At 37.8% G+C, this 24,564-nt stretch overlaps 1 protein-coding gene across 3 annotated transcripts in view; it reads left to right on the forward strand.

The window, feature by feature from the left end:
* VCAN (versican) overlaps positions 1-24,564 on the forward strand; it is a 113,488-nt gene that overhangs the window by 78,328 nt on the left and 10,596 nt on the right. For all 3 annotated transcript variants that reach the window (XM_007107162.4, XM_007107163.4, XM_007107164.4), the window contains 4 exons: positions 1,381-1,494; positions 3,945-4,058; positions 8,956-9,114; positions 10,365-10,447. In XM_007107162.4, coding sequence (XP_007107224.2) covers positions 1,381-1,494; positions 3,945-4,058; positions 8,956-9,114; positions 10,365-10,447 — 470 coding nt within the window. The remainder of the gene's footprint in view (positions 1-1,380; positions 1,495-3,944; positions 4,059-8,955; positions 9,115-10,364; positions 10,448-24,564) is intronic.

Below are 24,564 nucleotides of genomic sequence, written 5' to 3' on the forward strand. Positions count from 1 at the left end.
GTGTGCTTTCCAAAGCAGAAGGCTAAAATGGCTAGGGCGATTTTAAATATCTTTAGAACTATAGGAGAGTCTTAGCAAAATTGGGGTCGCTGTTGAAGAAATAGTTGCAACCATCTGAGTTAACCTAATTATGTTGATCCCACACATGCGAATGTGTATCTATCAAGTCTTTCTAGTAGTCCAGAATTTTCTTAACACTCAGAAAGTGTGAGTTTGCCTTTCCTGGGTAGGAAAGGCTCAGTTATCTTCTATAGCAGTACCTGTTTATCCAAATATTCATGTTTCATAAGTACACATCTTTTCTTCGTGTATATTATTTCAGACTTTCAGGACTTCAATTTTTGACAATATGGTTTTTATTCCATATATGACCTATTTATTTCAATTCTTTTGTAAAACATTTAACTCTCATTTGGATTCTTAAACATTTGAAACAAGCAATTCTGGAAAAGTATTCAAATAATATATATAAGCTATTAATGTAAATAAAGTTATCCATGCAATATTACAGAATAATATAATATATATATTACAGAATAACATATGTAATAATATATATATTACAGAATAATAATTATATATTACAGAATAATATATAGTGTAAAAGTACTTGCATTTAGAAAATACGTATTAAACTGTTTTCTCCTCATAAATTTGTATCTCTGGCCTTTATCTTGATCCGCTAGGAGTGTCAATTTTGTGTTTTAATAAGAAAATTGTAATAAAAATTTGGGGTTTCATTTAAGGTGAGGTTTTTGTATTTGGGTTTGTTTTTATACAGTAGAGTTTAATCCATGTGTTGCTTTTCTTCAAGTATAGTTTAAAGGAGTACATTTGGAACGTGTTTTTGGAAAAAGCATATTAATGTAGCAGAAGAGACTTCAGTGCACACTTTCGAAGAAAAAGTTTCTGAGCATTAAGTGGTAAAAGGCAATAATAATTCAAATGATGGTAACAAGCCAATGCTAAAAAGAATGCATGTTCTGTGTATCCAGCCATTTCACATGAACTAACCTTGTTTAAAAGAATACATTTTCCATTCACTGTGCACATACGTGTAATCATTTTGACTAAAATCAATTGCCATTATCATGCCAACTAAATCTGCAGTAGAATGTACTAGTTGCCAGATACCATACAAAATATTGTTTAAAATAATTATTGAATCCCAGAAATGAATAGATGCAATTTGTAATAATTAGTTAGAATGCCAAGAAACACTCCAGAGAGAAAAGTTAATGTTAATTTTTAACATGTAGTATCTCTAAATTGCTATGGTAAAGCTTATGTTATGGTAGCAAGAAGTGGCATTTTATGCTAAAATATGTTGAAACTTAGAGATGAGCCTAATTGCTTTTCTTTCTTTCCTGAACATGGTAGGACCTGATCGTTGCAAAACGAACCCGTGCCTTAACGGGGGCACCTGTTATCCTACTGAAACTTCCTATGTGTGCACCTGTGTGCCAGGGTACAGTGGAGACCAGTGTGAACTTGGTAAGATGTTCTTGCGTGAAAGACTGTAGTGCTTTTCCAGAAGATGTACTGGGGGAGAACTTATATTGCTTGAATCAATCAGAGGATTTCGGAGAAACCTATGTGTTGATGAATTACATGTTAAGTGAAATTAAAATCATAGAGTAAGTTAAGTAGGGTGTGGGAAAGAGGGATAGATATTTACTGAATTTTGTTGATATACCCAAGACTCAGTGAAGCTTACTGGGGTCAGCTGTGTCTTTGTGTGTTTTTTACACATAGGCTTTACAAATGTAAAGTTGCGTAAGTATTGACAAAAAATTTTCATCTGTCCCCACATCTGCATATCAATAAATTATCAATTTAAATACAAATTTTGTAAGAAATCTCTATTTAAAAAATAGGGAGATTTTCTGTTTTGAGATAACTTGTTGCTCTGATGTGGAACGAGAAAGCTTCTTCTCTGGCTCTCCCCAGAGACCAGCCTCACGCATCTCTCCAAGGGCTTGTGACATTTTTGTCTTCCTCCTCTCTTTTGGGTGCCAAAGAATATCACTGTCTCTTTACTAAATCAGCTCCTTTTACTCCCATTCTTATTTAGGTTTTCTTTTCCTTAAAAATTTTTTTAAAAAGGACCCCAGTTTTGATTTGGCTGAATATAGATGTTGACTCTAGAAAAGAAATGATGGGATCTACTGACTAGGTACTCCTTCTGGCAGCACCATAATGGTTTACTCATAATGATCGAGTAAGGAAGGCCCATGGATTATACTTTAGATTACACAGCAGTATTGAGATAAAACCCCCAGCATTCATGTTAAAAGAATACTTATCTTTAAAAAAAAAAAGTCAACAGAGCTAGTTAGCTTTATTTGTATGCTAATCAGTGAGGATGTAGAGATCACAATAGATAACATTTAAGAAGTAATTATATTTTAAATATCAAATTTACATATATATGTACAAAAACATTTCTGTGGCCCCCGTTCTTTTTCACATTACAATCAGTTGAAAATAATTTAATGAGTTATTATATGTGAAGCTGTTAGATCAATGCAGGCACTTAACGAACACTATAAAAGTATTTGCCGTCATTATTATATAATATTTTTCCTAAGGCCATTTCTTTAGGGAAGACTACAGTATATACCTCTTAGAAATTTAATTTACTTTGTATATTAATTTTTAATACTTAATATAAACATTGGAATAAAGGTATTCATTTCATCACAAGAGATCATAGAGGTCTACGTTATAAAGGTTGCATTTGATATAGATTAAAGTTGGGGAAGATTTTGATAAGTGGGAGAGGGAGACTCAACACAGCAAACAAAAGCACAGAGACCACAAACTGCAGAATGCATCCGAGGGGCCACGAGTATTCAGGCTACCTACTTAGGGGTTTGTGAGAGAGAAACGTTGGGAAAGAATATTGGAAAGCTGGTTGGATCTAGATAGGTCTAGGAAGGTCCTGGATCCAATGTACTGAACAGGTTTACTTCATACTCTAGTCAAGTGATTCTGAGACTTTAGCATGCGTGAGAATCCCTTATAGGGCTTGGTAAACTAGTTTGTTGTTCCCATCCTCCACAATATCAGATTCAGTAGGTCTGGGGTGGGCCTGGGAACATACATTTCTAATCTCAGGTGATGCTGATACTGCTGGTCCAGGGACCACACTTTGAGGACCACTGCCCTGGATAATTGGGGCCCTTGGAATGTTTAGAAGCCAATGAGTAAAATTATCTTGATTGTGTCTAAAGAAGATGACAATCAGCAGAGTGAAGGATATACTGGAGAGGGAAGAGCCCAGAGGCTATGCTCAGTTAAGCATTTTCAGTGTTTCACATGTGAGGTCATCAGAGTGTGAGCTGGGATGGGGGGTGGGAAGGCTAGGGGGATTCTTTATTGGTTTTAGGACTCATGTGACTCATCTAAAAGCAATGGAGGGGGCTTCCCTGGTGGCGCAGTGGTTGAGGGTCCGCCTGCCGATGCAGGGGATGCGGGTCCGTGCCCCGGTCTGGGAAGATCCCACATGCCGCGGAGCGGCTGGGCCCGTGAGCCATGGCTGCTGAGCCTGCGCGTCCGGAGCCTGTGCTCCGCAACGGGAGAGGCCACAACAGTGAGAGGCCCACGTAACGCAAAAAAAAATAAAAAATAAAAAAAATAAAAGCAATGGAGATAATGACCCTACTCTGAATATATTTGAAATTTTCTTCGGGTTGCCAGATTTAGCAAATAAAAATATTAGAAGATCAGTTAAATTTGAATTTCAGATTAAAAAAAGATAATTTTTTTTAGTATAAGTATGCCCTAAATATTGCATGTGACATACTAAAGTTTCTCCTTTTTTTAATCTGAAATTAAAATGTAACTGGCTATCCTGTATTTCACCTGGCAATCTTATACTAAATAAGATCCTTTGACCTGTTTTGAAAGTATTTTTGTGGCCTTTTGCGATTTTATTTCAGATTTTGATGAATGTCACTCTAATCCTTGTCGCAATGGAGCCACATGTGTCGATGGGTTTAATACCTTCAGGTGTCTCTGCCTTCCAAGCTATGTTGGTGCACTTTGCGAGCAAGGTAAGAGCTCTTGCAACATTTGTATGATGAACAGGTTGATATTTCAACTGTTAATTCTAGACAGCCCTTTTTTTTTTTTTTGAGCAATTTTGGCCATGCTGCAAATTCTTTTTTGCAAAAGAAATTCATAGGTTGCCTAAATACATTAGGTTTCCTGATGTGTTCATAGCTTACAACATCTGAACAAGTGTTGATTTGATCATTGTTGTTTTACTGATAGAATGGAATTGCAGACAGGCACACTGAGCTGAATTTAAGGACATCTGTCCACCTAAAGGAATGTTGTTGTATGTATTCCTCCTGGGGACAAACTAGGCATTGATCTTAATTCATGTATGTGGCTTGTACCAAGGAGTATTGAATTCAATGTTAGCTGCCTTTATTTTCTCCCTCTAAGCACGTGAGACTCAATGGGCTTATTGTTCGTAGTCAATCATCTCTGGAGAATGAGTTAATACAGTTGTGTGAATACGTTCGCCTTGGCTTGGCAAATACTACAGAAAAGATATTGTGAACCAGGTTTCTTTCCTACTGAAGAAACATCTACTTTTTCTGAATGAAAGAAAGGCTTAAATTCATGATGGCTTGAATCGTGTGATCCCTGTAATTTGCATTTTATGGCCCACATGAGATGTATTTTGGGTGGTTAATGGTAACATTTCTGAGCCCATCAATCAGAAACAGATTGCATACTCAGCACACTCAGTTTTGGACCATCGATTTCCTCTACTTAAAGTCATACGGTGGTTTGGCTTTGACAAAAGTGCTTAATGCCAAACTTCCATTCCACCAGACAAAACGAAAATGAGTGTCTAATAACTCAGGCACATTGGGTCTGGACTCACATTCAGCTTTGCAGCATTAATCTGGATGGCACCACAATTAAAGTAAAACTAAAAGGAGCATGCATTGAATTGCCAGTGGAAGGGGATGGGTGATGCTTGGGTTTTTTAGTTTGTTTGTTTGTTTTCTTTTTCTTTATTGCATAGGATGGGTCTGTTTCAGAATTTTAAAAGGTAAATATGATAATTGACCAGACAAGATCCTCTTCTTTAAGAAAAACAGTAAGAAAGATGCTATTTGTTGAAGAAAACAAAAGGGTGAGATACTTGAGACATTCATATATCTTATTGATAAAAACGATTCTGGCTTCGCTTAGTTCCAAGTACAAGGAGTGATTCAAAAAATCATTTGTTCAACAAGTGTTTATTGAGAACCTACTGTCTTCCAGGCACTGTTCTGGGCACTGGAGATAGAGCTCTGAATAAAACAATGTCTCTGATCTTCCTAACCCAGCATAATTTTTGGCAGGGAATAAAAAGAGATAGTATTTGTTGGATACTTTTTAATTTACCATATGCCTCCAGGGAACACCATTTCCTTTGGTTGACAGCAGTATTTCTGTGGGTTAAGTGGGCCAGAAATTGAGGCTCAGGAAGGAAAAGTGATGTGTTCAAGGTCACACAGCTAGTAAATTAGACAGTAGGCAAAATGAACCTAAGTGGCCTTGGAAAGCCCAGGTTTTTCTCAGTATCTTCACTCTTCTAAAGTAACTTTTAAATATAAGCATTTATATGTGAATCTGATAGATTGAGCAGTAACATCCTTGGAAGGGAGTTGGGACCAATTACCTTTTTCTTCTCTTTAAAAGAATATTAAAAAGGAAAAGTTTTAATTTTTTTTCTATTTCTGGTACCACCTAACTGTCAGGTATATTCTATTTTATCTTAAAGCAAATTTAACTTTCATCCACATTATTTGCTGAGAAACAGCTATCCCAGTCTGTTTATCAGATGCAGCTGTGCTCCTGTGATTTATTGCCAGGACATTGAAAGATTTTTTTTTTTCCTCTTTCCAGGTTGCCTAAGAACAAATGTTTTCTTCATTAACAGCAGCATTGTTGTCTAAACAGTTTTCTATCCAAATTTCGGTGATGACTGTGTTGTTGTTTCTTCAGCTGACCTGTTCTCTGCTTTAGAAACTTCACAACTCCCAATAACTCTGAAATAGGGGACACATTTGGTGGAATGAAAACAGATCTTAAAATCTAGAAGAAGGTCTTAGAACATTGGAGAGATAGTTCTGTACACACAGTTTGCCCCCAAAGTCAAGACACAGCTTGCCAGCCAGAAGTGCTGAAGTGTTGACAGTTTCTTAAGGCTTGAGGGCTATATGTCAGAAGTGTTGAAAACATTACCTATATAGCATAAAGAGAATAGATTTTTAGTGAGATTGTTTAAGAGTGACAGTTTCAGCTTCTGTGGTCATGAACAAGTGTTGTCATACCCTTCCCCACCTCCCCCGAAACACACAGGCAAAACTAAATCTGGGACTTTGTAATGTAACCTATGCACTATGGGAGTTTTAAAGTATAAGAAATATTTCTCAATGTAGGATAACACTTAAGAAAACATCAATCCGAAAGAGTTGCCTTTTAATAGATGATATGTATGTCACATTATTTTTAGGTAAGATTGAAAAAAACAGACTGCTTCTGAAATTCTCCTTTCAGAATAGCCTCCTAGAAGATGCTGCTTGACACATAGTCCTTAATTACGTATGTGATGAATTCATGAATAGTAAAAATTAGGTGAATCGGTGTGGATATTTGACTTTTTAAAAAATAAAAACTCGTCTGTTGTGTGATTTGCACATTATTTACAATCATTGGGAAGTTATGAGAGTACAGATAAATAATCTGTCCCTATTTGGTTTTAGCAGAACCACTGCCTCTATATTTTGGACCCATGTCCTGATAGGAATATACACACCTGCTAATTGAGGAAGGCATTATAACAATGTCATTGTCATGCATCTAAATTTTAGGATCCTTTGGTTTTTTGTGTGTAAGAGGAAAAATACTTAATCTATCTTAGTGATAAAAGACAAATAAAGAAAACCAGACTAAAACCATTTGGGTTAATAGAGGATAAGAGTGTATAGAATAATTTTTTTCTGATATATTATTCAGTAAGTTATGGCTCCTCTAGAATCTTAAACTGTGTGTCTTCAAACAAATGATAATTTCCAAGGTTAAGGGAAGCTATGCTATTAAAATATCATATCATTGACTTTGTCAGTAAGGGTAGTCTAAAAAATTTTCCAACTCTCCTCCCCTATAAACTAACCCCTTCATATGTGAAGATCTGTTTCCTCCCCACCCTTCCCGCCTCACTTCTGAAATCTTCCATGTGAACTTCCCCCTCAAAAAATCACTACATCCAAGTAGCCAAAATATGCTTCACTCTTAGGTGCCAAGTGCTCCTGTTATACCAAACCACCTAACTGTGTCTTGAGTCCTCTCCTGTGAAATTTGGTGGTGTCCAAACAACTCTGTAATATAACTCAAAACTTCCGGTGCACATTGTTTAAATCAATTAGTCAGCTGGCTCTAACTAAGCAACAGGCCTGATAGACTAAACTGAAATAAAGACTGCTCTCAGAGATAAGCTACATCTGTTGTATGATTATGGTCTAAATCACTGAAGCCAGGAAAAAATTAACTCTCTCACCATGCAAGCTTTCCCAGAATTACAGGACGAGGAGGAAATGCGTGAGAATCAGGGGACAATCTGACTTTCAACTTGACCACCAAGTCAGACATATAAAACGAGCATTCATTTCATCTAGTAGAGTTTTATCTTCATCAATCAGTAAAATTAGGGGAGGGGAGGATGATCATCAGATAATCCGGAGTTTTCACAGTGTCTCCAATTTCATAAACTTTGCAGTTTTGTTAGTTTTTACATGTAACTAGTTCAGTATCTTTGTGAGATGTTTTGTGAAAGTTAAAATTATTTCTATTGATTGATTAATACATACAGTTTAATCTCAACTGTGAGTGGGCAAGTCCGAGGGAAGATTGCCAATGAGAATGCAGTTCTAGGGACTTCCCTGGCGGTCCAGTGGTTAAGACTCTGCGCTTCCACTGCCAGGGGCGCAGGTTTGATCCCTGGTCAGGGAACTAAGATCCTGCATGCCGTGCAGTATGGCAAAAAAAAAAAAAAGAGAATGCAGTTTTATGAGCAAGACTGCTTTCCTGTGAAATACTTAAAAACTGGCAATCTAGAATGTATAGCTGAAGCTTACTGCCAGTGTAAAATTTAGACATATTTGAAAAGTGTTTTCATCTCACCAGGATACTGGTTACAGTGTGCTTGTTGCAAAAGAGAAAAATATATATGTATATACACATACACATATGCATATGTGTATATGGCGTGATGGAATGAGGGGTACTAAATTAAAGTCATTCTTGATAAACTTCAAATCCCGGGGCTTTTGCACTGGGAGTTATCTATATTCTCTCTCATTTTGGGAAAAAGGCTCACAGTCCTTAGCTATATCCCAGAAGCTGCCGACTGATGAATTTTTTTCTCTTAGTAAATCTTACAAGAGCCTGTGGCCATCCAGCTCTCTCTTCGGGAAGTGGGAAAGGACTATTTCCAGAGCCTTTGAAGTCCTTAAGCAAATAGAGCATTCATAATCCTTTTAACCAGAATTCTTATCTTATCACTTGAATGATGCTCTTTAGAAAAGTTGTGTTGGTAAGGAATTAGCCCCAATTGCTTCACAAGTGAGTCAGTAGACACTAGTCTAAGGAGGTTTTGAATGGCCCCTTTTCCAGTTTTTCTCCTGCTGAAACTGGCTTTCATCAAGGAAAGAGCAGTTCGATAGTGCCTTTTTAGTCCTAAGATGTATTGCCACCCACTTGGCAGCAATCATTTGGGCTCTCTTTATCATAATTTCTTTGTCATCATGACCAAAATTTGTGAATCCCTTGCTTCGAGGACATTGCATTGATATTGGCTTGGGTCTTCTATGAACGTTTGGATGGGTGAACCAAGTCTGAATGACATAGATGAGTTTAATAAGCCCCTGCCTTGTTTCTTCCCAGACACGGAGACATGTGACTATGGCTGGCACAAATTTCAAGGGCAGTGCTACAAGTACTTTGCCCATCGACGTACGTGGGATGCAGCTGAACGGGAATGCCGTCTGCAGGGCGCCCATCTCACAAGCATTCTGTCTCATGAAGAGCAAATGTTTGTGAATCGTATGTACCAAATATACATGGGTTTTCTGAAGCTCTTACCACCTTCTTAGTTTTTCCTGTATCTAACTGAAAACATAACTTTCTCAGTTGTGACTCAACTTATTAAATCCTTCATCTGTGAACTAAAATCATCTCTACTACATGAGCCCCCTACTTTGAAAAACATTCAACTGTAACATAGGAAGGCATTTCATGGTTTGCCAGCAGTAATAGTTGAAACAGCATGCTATAGGTCAAATCATATGAAATTACTATTTGATCATATTTTGACTTACAGAAATGACCACCCCTTATGTTTCCAATCTAATTCTTCCCAGGCTTTTGGTCTCTGTTTTGAATATGTACATATGCTGTCTAAACTAAAAGAGAAAATTGCTTTCAGTTATTTTTATCCCACTAATTAAAACTGAATTATAAATAGCACCCTAATTTTATCCTCTGTGCATAATTGGTTCTCATCCAAGTTTCTAATTATTTTAGACCATAGAAAGCAGGCCTCATATAAGAACATGAATTGAGGGAGACTGAAAGCTAATGAAACTTATTACCAGAGCTGTTTAATAACTCCTTAGACTATAGCAAAGAGGAGGGCAGCTAGCTTTTAAGTAGAAAATATGTAGAAATTTTTTGCTCATGAAGCATTGTTTGATGCTCTATTAAATATGTTCTCGTGATGCCTGCTATCTCGTAGAAGTTTGTTAATTAGCAACCTGAGTAGAGGTTCATTTAACTTTTTTTCATGGTGTCTTTGCCTGTGACTCATTTCATGGTGAAAGTAATTATTTCTGAGGAAGTTTTGCAGATCTGTCCAGTCTAGGTGTTCACCATTAAAAATGCTTTGAGAAGAAACATGTGGCTTCCAAAATGAGGCTAGCGTGGGTGAGATCTGTCACATTTTATTGGTTCACTGAATTTTTGCCAATTGCACAGTTTAATAAAAAAGTAAGTGGAAAGTTTGTATCATGAGTAAAGATGGAAAAAAAACTTAATTGTCGTTCACTGCTAGGGAAATAATTGTCCATGTCTGATATTTTAATGTTTCACGATATTTGCAAACTAGCTTTTTGGTTTAAAACACATTGGGCAGAAAAACAAAAGATAGTTAGACCATGAAAGATTTTTATGAGCAACTAAACAGCAATCCAACCAGAAAAGAGGATGCATGATTCATGCCAAAAATAGTTTGCTTTGATACATTTCGTCCATATGTGGGCAAGATAATAAAAAGTCTGTGTTGTTCCCCTTCTCAGGTGTGGGCCATGATTATCAGTGGATAGGCCTCAATGACAAGATGTTTGAACATGACTTCCGTTGGACCGATGGCAGCACACTGGTAAGTTACTGATGAAAATGATACTGATTGTAGAACTTGGTACTGTGGGTTGATTGCAGAGGCACATTAGACTGGAGACCAGTTAAACATCTGGCTCAGGGTCACTCAGTGAACTAGACAGGGGTTAAAAATAGAGGTAGTTCCCTGAGGACTGATCCATCTACCAGTGCTCCAATCAAGGTGGCTCTCTTAAAAGAAGAGTGTATCCGGGGCTTCCCTGGTGGCGCAGTGGTTGAGAGTCTGCCTGCTGATGCAGGGGACGCAGGTTCACGCCCCGGTCCGGGAAGATCCCACATGCCGCGGACCGGCTAGGCCCGTGAGCCATGGCCGCTGAGCCTGCGCATCGGGAGCCTGTGCTCTGCAATGGGAGAGGCCACAACAGTGAGAGGCCCACTTACCGCAAAAAAAAAAAAAAAAAAAAAAAGAGTGTATCCGATTTCCATTGAACCCGTAAACCGCAGGCTCGGCAGAATTGCCTCAGGTCTGTATTTCAGATGGTTATCTTTGTTTTGTATAGCTTCAAAGCAAAAAGGAAAATAATACACATAAGAGAAAAGGTCCTTTAAAAAATACCTTTTCTTCTTACATAATTGCACTGGAAATCTGCTATAAGGCATGGCTCATTTTTATCCAAGCAAACATGCTCATTTTTTACATCTTAAAAAAGATTGTTGAATTATGATCTTGTAAATTTCTTTCCATTCACTCTGCTGACTAATTATATGGTTTTTTAGCTTTTTCTACTTCTTGAAGAAAGGAGTGATTTGATACCCACATCCTTGAGTAAGATGCAATAAGGTTCTTAAGTCAGGATGGGTGAGGCTGTTTTGAGTCACTACTAGTAAATACACAAGTCTAATTCTTTAGAACTAGTTCAAGTGTGGTTAGCTATAGTGGTGGTTCTGGGCTCTGGCTGTTCATTAGAATCACCTGGGGAGCATAATTAAAAAACTGGTGTCTAGGCCTCAGCTCCAATTCATTAAAGCAAAACCTCTGGCAGCTATATTTTCTAAGTGTTCCCTGGGTGATTCTAAAATGCAGACAGAGTTGGGATCCACTGGGCTAGACGGTTAAGTGTAAATTCAATTCTAACTTAGATAAACAAGAGGAAGACTTGAAAATAAGCACACACAAAAAGAGTTTAAAAATTAAGTTTCATTCATTACTGCCATTCATCTGGATTTAATGAGTTTGGCAAAACGTAAAGTTCATTCTAGAACAGAGGCCAAAGGAATAATTGTTTTCAGAAGTTCTGCTCTGCCTGTTCAGGAAAGCTTCTCTGTGCTCTCCTGGACGTGCCCCTCAATTTATGTCTGTGTCATTCATTGTACTCAGTGCTTTGCACTCATTTATTCTCCACAGTAACTTTAAGAGAGGCATTAAGTGTTTTATAGGTAAGGCAAGGGATGGTCAGTTAGGCTAAACTATTTGCCCACAGTCACAATGCTATTAAGTGGTGAAGCCATAGGCTTTCTCCTAGCTGGCACCTCCTTGAATTTAAAAAGGGTGTCCCTTATCACATTTTGCCTTTAGGAACCCTAAAATAAAGCCTGGCTTGCCCTCTCTCTGTCATCACTCCTCATGTTTAATCAGCACTGTTTGTCATTTGTGTGCGTAAGTGGATTCTTTGGCAAGATGCAGAAAAAGTAGGGAAAGTAGATTGTTCATAAAATATATTCCCCGTAAGGTATAGGATTACATCTTCTACATCAATAGTCTCATTTTCTTCTAATTGTCCTGGGTGGATGATATATCTGCAATTGTTGTATCTGTATGTTTTCATTTTGCTGAAATGAATAATTTCAGGGAGATAATTTTGGTCAGATTAATAGTGGTCGGTATAGCATGACTTCTTATGTATTCATTTTAATTGAAGATAGACAATTTTGTTTTTACTAATTTAATTTATAAGTGAACATAAAAATTAAAAGGATTTTTTCGTTTATATTACAGATAGTTAAGACTTTTTATAATTTTGTTAATGTATATTATAAAGTATAGGCATTTAGTAAGTTTTCCCTTGTTGAATGTAGGCTTCATTCCTGTGGAAGAAATTAGGTCTAGGATACCCACTATTAAGTCTTCCTCCCAGAGACATTCCCTTATAAGTGGTCCAGTAAAAGTACAGGTTTTTGTGAGCTGTAGTGCAGAAGCTAGAATGCCAAGGACTCAGGTGGCCAGTTGCAGTTGCTACTTCCTTGTGCCTTGCAGACCTGGACCACGACTTATCTTAAAGTGTAACTGTTGGCTGGATGCCTGTATGGTCCTGCCCTGAGCCTAAAATAGTTGCATTTGCCACAGTGAAGTGAATGTAAAGTCTGTCATTTGCAACATACTGACCTGATAGGCCAAGTCCCTGACTGTTTCCAGTCTGTCGTTGGTTATATAGAATTGATTTGTATATTTTCATTCTCAGCATTTTTCTGTTTTACTAGATGTTTATTCTGGTCTCTCCATTAGCAATTCAGCTCTTCAAAGAAGTGGTTCTCTTGCCTGCTTTTTATTTCTGAAGGTGTGTAGGATGAGGCCCTATGCTCCCTGTGAGCTTGGTTAATGGGACTGAATATTGGCTTGTAGCTGGCAGATGAGTGAGGTCTGTAAATTATATTAGGGACTTTATCTTGCCTGTCAGGTGCCATCCAGGTGTGCTTGATTTCATCAGATGTCATTATTCCACTATGCTGAAGCAAGCCAACTCAACTCATTTTTTTGTCTGTGTCCAATAATTTTTAATGGACTGTGCTGTGAAATATACTGTGAAAAAAATAACTTAATTACAATTTCCATAGTCAGGACTGGTCCTAAATTTGGTAAATAAGTGGGCATTGCACTTTGTCGAAGGAGAAATATTGATCTTCCTATGAAATTTTCAGAGGAAGATAACATAACCTAAGATAGATAACTATACAACATAAACAAGAAACTTACCCTTAATTAATTCACATTTTCTAATTGGAACCTAAGGGTTATGGAGAGAGCACCAAGGAAGGGCCTCAATTTGAAGAGGGCAGCAAATGAATTACATACACAAGGCAAAGTTTATCAAAGAAAGGACACAAGTAAATTCAGGAAAAACTCTGACAGACCCTTGGTTTCTTCTTAATTCACTCTTTGTGTAAAATAAAAGTGTGCTAAGGAGTGTCCTTAACTTTGAATATTTTGGAACAGAAGAGACCATCTGCCCAACAGCCTGTCTCCCTCCCATTTGACTGATCTCTGGCCCACTTTCTGCTTTTCTAACCACCCTTGCCTCCATCCCTTCCTTTCAGAGACAGCCTAGGTGTCTCTTAAACTTGTTTGTAGTTCTCTCTACAGCCACCATCCCCTTAACAGGTTCCATATGTGCTCAGGCCTTTGAATAAAATAGTTCTCCTTTGTTCCGCTGTTTACTCCAAGTGTCTTGCTTTTGAAAATATCCCTAATAGTAAACTCTTCATCTGGAAAAGCAGTATCTGCTTACCATTGGGAATGGTGTTAACTTGACTGTGTGCAATTTCAAGAACTTTGTTTATGTTTTAGAGTGATTTCTCCCCTCTCCCCTCCACCCCCATTTTCTGTTTGAAAGGTTTATTAGAGCTTATCCTTCTTGGGAGGTAGAGCAGTATTAATACAAAAAGAACCTTTGATATTTACCATATATTATCTTTTGTTATTCAGTCTTAGAGTAAAAACAAATAAGTTTATATTAGGTCTCAATTTCAATCATTTCTTTTCTTGAAATAATTAAACTTTACTTCCAATAAACTTGTAGTGTATCGTATTTAATACGATGACCTTTATAGCTAGATTAATTCCATTTATATGCTTATATTAAATTAATAATTTTATTTGGCCAAGTTATCTACTTTGCCCTTATTCTTCAGATTCTGATGGATTCATCCCACATTATTGGTTTCTATAATAGGATGTTGATATCACTAATAAAATGCCAAATTCTTGCTTTTATTGGATCTTTAAAATCTTTTTTATTATTTATTTGGGGTGTTTACCCAGTAAATTTCACTAAAGTGTACTCATGAACAAAATTGGTTCTAGCCTTACCCTTGTGATTTCTATTAAGGTTATTTTCTCTTAACACATTTCAGTTTTCACTTTGTCACTTGGTTTCCTACTAAGCAGTCACATTTCAGTTTGTCCTTTGGTTTTCTACTCACCGGTCATTCTTCAACTTGACTATAGTTTTCTAACAGCAAAATGCCCCAAGTGCTTATTAGAAAGCCTGACAAATAACCTCAGTAATGAATTACTTTACTTGTCACCCAAGTAATGTCTTCAAAGACACTAAGTTAAACCATCCAAGTTAAATACACATTAAAGCTGGCGAACTTAAACAAACATTTCTTATCTAGCTTCTGTACTATTAGCTGACTTTTAAGTTCTTTCTTTAACCTATTGTTAAATGAATGACTAGTCTGAAGTGTTTTCCCCTAGATCTGTTTTCCAGTGCCTGTGACCTTCCTCTCCCCTTGCTCTGAACTCTTGTTACACCCTTTTTAATTCTGCAAATGTCTTCCTCTTGCCTTCAGTATAAAATTCTGTAATTATTATCAAGGCATACCAAGCCCACTTACTCCATCTGCAACTTCCTAGGCTGTCTCATCTCAAAATACCCACAGTTCCAGGAATAAGCCATGACATCTCACTTCTGCTGGTCTTTGCGTCCACTTGCCCTCGTGCTTAGAATGTTCTCACCTCTTGCCCTAATTTCATTTGATAAATGTTTGAATACCTTGCTTAGCCAAGAGTCACCTTCTTCCAGGAAGCCTTCCTAGCTGGGTGTGACTAAGAGCTCCTCCTCTGTGTTCTAGAAGCCCTTTGTACCCTCTTCCCATCCTACCACTGGCCTCTGTAGTGTTAATTTCCTGACACTGAGCTTTCTGAGGCAGGGATTAACTTTCATCTCTATTTTTTCTGCACCTAGCAGAGTGGTTGACAAAAATAGATATTTGAATGATAATCAATATCCATACATTGCTCAACCAATTCACTTTGTTATCTTTTCAATGCTGAAAGGACCAATTAAGTCTTTTGGCTGAATCTCTATATGACAATTCTTGTTCATCTAAATTAAATATTTTATTTAAAGTTGTATCAGTATGAAAAACATTAAAACATAATAGGTGGTACTTCAAATATGACGAAAAGAAAACAAATGTTTCTCAGAAACAGAAGTATGTAGCTGAGCATAATGCATCTTACAAAAGTTATTAACCCAGAGGAAAACAGATGTTCCTACTGGAAATGATGACAGTTTTGTCCATGGCTGTCCCAAGAATACATAAGCTTTGGGAAGAGGAGATGGAAAGCAAACTTTTCGAAGGTTTAAGTTATATCAGGGCAGATTTTCCATGAAGTTTTAGGAAACTGACAATTACTCAAAACTTTGACTTTAAAAAACCTTATTATCCAAATCCAAAATGTAGTGAAACAAGCAAAAGGAAATCTCACTCCTAAGTGTTATCAGCTCATTTCATTTTTTATGGGTTGCTTGACCAAGGATGACTTGGTTGCCTAAGGTTGGACAGGGCTTCCTTTATTTATCCACTATCTGAGTCTGTTCTTTCAAGCACAGAGGGAGCCAGACATCAGAGAACACTATGGAATCATTTATGTTTCTCCACCTATACACATCCTGGCAAAATCATTTTTACCACTTGCTTTTCAACTACAGACTGTAGCGTGTCCATGGACAGCACAGTTAGGGAGATATTGGAAACCGGTAGGTGCCTTAATCACACTACTTTTTATAACATGACTCCCTAACCAATGGTTTAAAATCAAGCTGTGGACCTCAGAGATTTAAAGCTGTTACCGTCTTGCCCCCTCCTCTCCCTGAGCCCCAGGAATAAGATTCTCTCAGTGGCAATTCTCCCGAGGTCTGTATTGCTCCCTTCTGTCTTCTCTTTAGTGAGCTCCTGCAGCACCTCAGAGCTCAACCCTCACCACTGGGGATCGGATGCTTCAGTGGACCAGATGCAGTTACTTCAAAGGAAAATGTCACCTTAGGTTGTGTTGTCCAGAGGTTGAGGATTGAGTAGAACTGACAATCCAGTTCTCTTTTAAAAATGTTGAGGAGCTCTGGGAAAGTTTGATTTGTAAGGAAAAAAAAACCACCTCTGACTTTATCCTTATACATTAAAAAGAACATTTTCTACATCTCTTTTACATTTTCCATCTGTCAGCTCTATTTTGTCAGCGCTCAGTGTCGACCCATGCAAGGCTGCTGGCTTGTCAGCTTCCTGGGAGGTAGTCACGGCCTCCTTCTCACTCTCCAGTGTCCTGTTTGGAGAAAACAGAGTCTTCCTTTCCTCTGCACTTTCTGGATCTAGTCAGAAAGTTCTCAAACAAGTTACTAATTCACAGATCCATAAATGTCTTATGTTCTAGCTCTAACCAACTTATCTTGCCCCTTTGTTAGTTAGGATATAGATTCCAAAAGGCTAATTGATAGCCTTTTGTGCTTAAAAAATGCTACTTGAAAAAAATATTTCTGGAAGATAACTGAATTTTTTTTTTTTTTTCATTTTGATAAACATGGTCGAGCATTGGCAAACTGGCACACCTAGAATTTGGGACACCCACTTGCCCTCCTGGTTATGCTGCAGAGTTAATGAAGGAAAATAGCCAAATTGGATGTGGAATTGACTTTAAATCCAGAGACCCCTTTTCTTCTTTCATAAATAAACATGTCAGTCTGTCAAGCAAAGTATGGTGAGAAAAAAACCAGCTTTTTAAAAAGGTAGAAACAATAAAGAAATAGCCCTTAACCCAGGAAGAGACACCTAAAAAGGAGTAACTCACAGGCCATAAACCATTATTCTTTTTTTCTGCAGGAATGTAGTATTAGTACCCTTTTATAGACACAAAGGTTCATATCCTCCTCCCTCTCCCAGATGTCTTGGACATTGAAAAGAGAATCAAGAGTATTGACTAATTCCCTGTGTTTTCTAAGCTGGTTTGTAGGTTTGTAGGTTTGAAGGATTGCGAATGATTTGGCAGAAAACGATGCAAAACAAAACCCCCAAACCAAAACCTTAAGTTTTACTTTCTCTACCTGAAAATCTTAGAAGACTTCCTGTAAAGTGTTTGCAGATGGGTGTGTGTTGGCTGTGCTGTGGTTTTAGCTCCAAGTCAAATGCCACTTCTCTGTGAGCAAGTCACACCGCATATCAACATTAATTTAATTATGTTAAATCTCACAGGCTTCATTAGATTAATCTAAAAGCCAAGGAAAACATATGCTGTTTCTTCATTCTTTAGCACATTACTCACCAGTAGAAGAATTTTCAGTTTCTTTTCTGAAAGACCATTGAGCTCTTAGTGAAAATTTTTACTTGTGTTGCAGTTCAGTTTGATTTGAAACCAAGAACTGGTTCTTCTGATTCTTCATGTAAAATATATCGAGCCATAGTGTAGTTCTAGAACACAAAACCCTCATCTCCGCCTTTCCCTTCCTTGAGTGCAGATGGCTATTGACGGGCAAACAGCTGGAAGAACAATATTTACCCACCACTGGAAAATCATTTCATATTTGACAAGATTCTCCTTGAAAAAAAGAAGAATTTATCAACGTGGTAGTTCCTTTTCACAGATGCTTTTCCAACAGTGCTCTGTGAAACCTTAAAAATCACACATGGTTATTTAAATTTAATTGCTAATTAGTTTAAGGCAATGTATAACCATGGAAAAGGCCAAGAAAATGTTGAATGGGTTTGGCAGTTTCAAGTTGCATTTGGATCGTGAGCACTTCCTGACTGAAGACCTGTACAAACAAACTTGGGGCGAAGGAACCCACTGGCACCATTCATGGTGGGGATTAAATGCAAGTGGCTTAGTGGGGCTGTGCCTGGGACCCCGTCTCCAAGTGGTCTCACAGTGGGAGGAACTCACATCCTTTGGAGACTGCTGTGGATAATTACTACTTTGTAGGGCAGTGAGCTCACGCTATTACACAAGATTAGTGCTGTGCTCCAGAGCTGGCAGATTGTCTCTCCCGCACAGAGATTTGCCAGCTAGGAAAATAGTGGGCATATTGCCACTTTAACAACTACCAGGAGACCCCGAGTTAGTTTTTTTCCCTTCGACATATTCATGTTTGTAGGATCCCACTCCAGGCTGCCAGCCTTGGGCAGTGACACCAAAACAAACGTCTCTTTCTCCTTTAAAACAAAGCTGCTCTTTTCCTTTTGGTTGTTGAACTAAAAGACAACAGCCAAACCATAACCTCCTCTAAAACATAAATAAACAAGGACCCAGACCAGAGTAACCCGCAGCAAGGACGCGGATCAGAGGAGGGTATATTTCTACCTTGCAGTGAGGTCATTTGCCCCAGCAATTTAAAGAAAACAAAATTAAATATAATCCCCCACAGACTGCAAACAAATGCCTCTTGTGACCACAGCCATCTAGGGAAAAAAGGCATTTTAAAGTTAACACATGTTTTGATTTCTCTAATAAGCAGTCCTTCTAAGCTCCCGGCAGATAACTGTTTGACCTGTGTTCTGAAAGGTGAGGACCGGGGGATAAACCCAGAGTGGTTATTCTGAGTTCTTTATTTAGTGCAAAGGTGGTTTCTTATCAGCATATGTTTCAAAAGGGTAAGCCGTCCTCTAGGGACTGTGTTTTCTATTTGGAGTTTGCTTTTATCCTTTGGTGGTTATCTGCTTACCCCTGGCATCGACTGCATTTGGATGTTATTTGTGGCCATGTGAGTACAGCAGCGGGTCTACCGGTTCCAGGTGATAAAAGGAGTTTGAACACAGAGAAGTCAGCTTTTAGTACAGTTGTCATGTTTTTATAGCTAATCTACATAAGTTTTTACCTAAAAACAGACTAAATCACATGCAGACATTAATTGTGTGCATTGGTGTTTATTTACGATCTGCCCTGTCCTAAGGATTTTAGGTGGCTATTATAGATTTGGCTTTGCTTCTGATGCAGCTTCACTGTTGATGTAAATCATCTGATAATTTTAAAAGGACAAATAGAAAAAAATAAATATTGTAGTTGAACTTTTAGTCAACTAGAAAATTCAGATTATAGCTACATTGGCCTGTAGCTAAATAGAATGGGATTGGTAAATACTGTTTATATGAGGTCTTTTAGCAAAGTTCTCTTCTTACTTTTCCTCACAAAACTGAGGGGACATATCACAGATAATCCTTTAATCTTTTTTTCCATATGGAGGAAATAATCATGGTTTGGGGCGGGGCGGGGGTGGGGGGGACGTCTACATTGCTTTGTTAACGGTGACTTAGTTGGTAATTCAAAATCTAATGATGGATGGATATCACCACCTAGTGGCCATATAGTATTTTGCGTTTCAAAACTTCAATTCCCAGAACTCCACTTAGGTCTCTGCAGGAATAATATTCTCTGTGAATTAAGTCCCTATAGCTTTGGGTTTTAAAATTCTAGTATGAATTGCATTATATCATGAACCAGAAAGTTAAATGTGAAATGAGATGATTTTTCAAAGGCAGCGTAAAGCTAATACATGGAGTCACATGCTTAGTAAAATCCTAGCAACTGAGGTAAGCATTAGGACCAATCTTTCCCGTATCTTCACTTTATACACAGTAATAGCAGTGGAAAGTTTTACTTGGCTGGTTCCCTTGGCATGTGAACCTAGAGGACATTTTTGGTTTTCTTATGAAAATTTTTTTACAGTGAAGTAAATCAGCAGTGTTTGGGGGAATAGAGAGTAGGTAGAAAGCAGAGACTGGACTGTTCCTGGAAAAAAACTCCAAATTATAGCTTGAAGCCTTAAATTTTCCCAACAATTACCATAATATATTATGTCAGAGCATGGCTTTACTGGGCAAATGTCAAGAGCGGTTTTTATCAATGGAATGTGTGTGGTTAATTGTTTAAACATACTTGGCAAAACTCATAATAGTTCTAAAACATAAAGCCTTTAATTGGCCATTTAAGATAATCTAAATTACAGTGAATTTTAAAGAATAAAAGGTGACTCAATCTAAGCTGAAAAACCATAGGTAAATATGTGGGTAGGTACAAGGTCGATGATAGAGTAGGCCCTCGGCAGATGCAGATTCAAGATTTGTAGTTTCAGATATACCTGAGAGACCCTGAAGATCCACAAATATGAAATAATTCGTACTTTTTGCTCAGGCACAAATTTGAACTGTACCCAATGGCTGGCTAGTATGTAAAAATCGTTCAATTAGCTAACAAGTGTGTCCAATGGACAGCTCAGTTTTCCCATCTCTAGGGGTCTGTTGATGTTTATTCTACTAACTATTTAACCATTTTGGACCTTCTCTATTGTATTTATAGTGGGGACCTCTCTGCTACACAGGTCTGTGTGAACACGGGCATTCCCAAAGGTCTATCCTAGATATATCCTTCCCTGCTGCCAAGAAATACTGTATTTGTAGGGGTGTGATGGTAGTAAATCTCAAATTTGTGTCCCACAAAAAGATGAACTTTAATTTTATCTAGTGGGGCTTCCCTGGTGGCACAGTGGTTGAGAGTTCGCCTGCCGATGTAGGGGTTCCTGCCCCGGTCTGGGAGGATCCCACATGCCACGGAGCGGCTGGGCCCGTGAGCCATGGCCGCTGAGCCTGCGCGTCCGGAGCCTGTGCTCCCCAATGGGAGAGGCCACAACAGTGAGAGGCCCGCGTACCGCAAAAAAAAGAAAAAAAAATTTTATCTAGTGTGTGAAAATTCCATTTTCTTTTTATTAGAGGGGAAAAGAAACCAAGAGATTCTAAACAGAGTGTCTGTTTAGGAGAACTAGTTAGTGCCCATCGATTATCCTTTATAGCTATTTGACCAAATTAAATCGTAAAATCTCAATGAAAAGAATTTGAAATGGGTCAAATATTATGGCGAAGGGCTAGTTATCAACTAAGTTTTGATAAGCCCAGTTGCTTTGAAAACTTCTTAGTTTTAAATTCTGATAAAAGGGATTTAAAACCGAAACTCTTTCATGTTCCGGGAATTCTTTCTCTACTAGAGGTTGAAGCATGACCTTATTATCTTCAGGGTTTTGAATTTTGAATTGACATTATCTTTTAAAGACAAAAAAAATCTTGATATGGAAAAACAAATACTATTTTGGAATGTTGCATGAAGGGTAGGTCATTCTACGATTCAAGATCCTTCCCTGATCCAGCCTTTTCTTTTCACCATCCAGCTGCTTGCATATTTCCTCATAAATCGATTTGCTTATATATGTATCATATAAAGGACCAGCTGGGACGTGACTGTCACAGCAGTTAACTGACTAATACTGGATGGTCTTGTTTCCTTTCTTGAACTGAAAGCAGTGCTCAAAGCTGAACCAAGCAAACTCCTTTTGTAAAGCAAAGCAAAGTACCTGATTTATTTTTAAATCTTGTGTATTTCGGAAATAATATATACTTCAGTTTTTTAAAAACTGAAGTATAGTTGATTTACAATGTTGTGTTACTTTCAAGTGTACAGCAAAGTAACTCATTTGTGTGTGTGTGTGTGTGTGTATTTTTTTCAGATTCTTTTCCATTATAGGTTATTACAAGATAGTGAACATAGTACCCTGTGCTATACAGTAGGTCCTTGCTGTTCTTTTATATACAGTAGTGTATATCTCTTAATCCCAAACTCCTAATTTAGCCCTCCCCGCCCTTTCCCCTTTGGTAACCATAAGTTTCTTTTCTATGTCTGTGAGTCTATGAAATAACACTTTTTTAACCTTAGAAAAAAGACAGTGATCCATCTCTAGTTCAATTACATTACAGTTTTATCTTCCATTTATTTTGTACATGCTTGTGATACTAGTTATCTGCTGAGATTTCAGGGCCGTTGATCAGAGTGGTGTGTATTTTAAAGATAAAAGATCATCTGGTATCTCTGAATGACAGCTGGGACTCCTAGATACTATAAAATCAGAGAGTCACCTTGAAAGGATGTAAACCCTGATTGACTTTAGTAGGTTGCTGGTAACTTTCAAAAGCAGGGACCCTACCCCCATCCCCAAACACAACACACACCTTTTCCCTCCCCCGTATGTTGACTGAATATAGTTGGAGACTTTGCAAAGAGCTGGGAAGGAGAGAATAACTCTTCAGCCATTCTGCTTGAGAAACCTAAGTCAAGTTTGTCTTAGATCTGTGGAATTGAGGTCACTCTCCAAGAGTGGAGAATATTGGCAGGCAGGGGAGTCCTGTGTGCTCCAGAAGACCTGCAGGATAATTCTCTGCTTTTATGTTAATATAAGACAGAAGTAAATTTTTGACAATAAAATGCAGATTATTTGGAATAAAATAATCTAAGCATTTGTAAAGTTTGATAGATTATAATGAATAACTTCAGTCTGCTCTGACTTTGTCCTCTCAATATTAGGATTGGTTCAAAATGAATTCTCTGGTTTGTGGAGACAATTTTCATTCAAGAGAATGGTGCTTAGCTGTTAGATTTTGGCCAGGATTTTTAGAATCATTTTATGCTTTTGACAGCTAACTTGCTTGAATCTGATTGGGAGGAAAGGAAAGAGAAAACAATAATTGAAAAGTTAATAAATCCAGTTTAGTTGAAATGGTTGTCTTTTGGGGCACTTTTTTTTTTTTTTTTTTTTTTTTACACATACAGAGAGGTAATCATTTAATTGGAACACTACAAGTAACTTTTTCGTATAGTGTACAGCATTAAGCAGTTCATACTAGGTATAAAAAATTACCTCTTAATAAACTGCATGTTTGTTATAGAATATGTAGATAAGTTTACATCTGAGCTGACTTTCCTTTACATCAACTATGTCATAATTTTCTCTGCCATCAGAAGAGAACAAAAATGCACAGTAATTTAGGGGTTTCTTTTCAGACATGGGATTGATCTAATTCTGGTCTCTGGGGGAAACAACGAGAGTTCAAGGTTTGGAATGGAGAACATGAGTCTCTGAGACAAAAACAGGCTGAGGTCTGATCAGCATTTATTTTTGTCAACAGTGTTAAAATGAATTCTCCCCAAGCCATGCTGGCTTTTTGGAATAATTTTAGTTTGCCCATCCAGCCCTAGAAGAGGGTCGACCTGGGCTAGATCACCCTGGATGTTTGTTTATAATCCCAGTGAGGAGAAAAAAATCCAGATGGGAGCAGAGAATTTTTCTCTGCTCACTCCAAGAGTCTACATTTCTGTATGTATGAGACACGGTCTATGTGAGAGAGGCTCGATTACATTCTTATAGCTCAGAATTGATTTCCTGAGGAGAGATCTCTTCCTAACATTTAGCTTTAGTGAAAAAAATACATTATTGAACCTAAAATCAATGATTTATTTTTTCTACTCTTTTTCTCTGCAAGTGATATTAAATAAGGCTATAAGAATTCAGGAGGAAACAAAGAAAGTTGTTCAGAAAACTGGAGTTTCCTTTGCTAAGTCGGTTTGGCAGTAACATGGAGCAAAATCAAAGCATCCTAGCCAAAATAAATCTGCACAATGGAGCAATCAGATATGAGGTAATAGTGTGACATGCCTGTGGGTATCAAACATTCTTGTAAAAACCACAGACTTAAAATTTGGTCCTGCACCATTAAGCCACAGTTCTGCCAAGCAACAACACAGAACACGGGTTTTAAATCACTGCTGTGAGCCAAATGCAATTCCCACCCAAAACAATTAAATCTTTTACCAGAGGTCTGAGCCTGGGAAGCTTAAGGCCTGAGAATTACTTTGGTGGCATGGAATCAGAATCTCATTTCAGTGTGAAAATGAGATGGTTATTGTTCAGATCAGGAGGAAATGTCAGCTGCAAAATACATGGCAGTCGAGGGACTTGGATGACTTGAAGTGATGTTTGTTGAGGTTAGATTTAAAAAGTGTTAGCTAAGAAATCGGTAAGTTCTTTCTGATCACTGCATAGCTCATGTTATAATATTCATTTTTACTGATTAGAAAAATAATTCATGCTCATTCAAGGGAAGTTGGAAAATCTTAAGAATATATAGAATAAAATATTACCTTAGTCTCATACCACTAGACATAAACTTTATAACATTTTTTTTTTTTTTTTTTTTTTTTTGCGGTACGCGGGGCTCCCACTGTTGTGGCCTCTCCCGTTGCGGAGCACAGGCTCCGGACGCGCAGGCTCAGTGGCCATGGCTCACGGGCCCAGC

This window comes from Physeter macrocephalus, chromosome 8 (assembly GCF_002837175.3).
Source record: "Physeter macrocephalus isolate SW-GA chromosome 8, ASM283717v5, whole genome shotgun sequence".
Taxonomy (NCBI): domain Eukaryota; kingdom Metazoa; phylum Chordata; class Mammalia; order Artiodactyla; family Physeteridae; genus Physeter; species Physeter macrocephalus.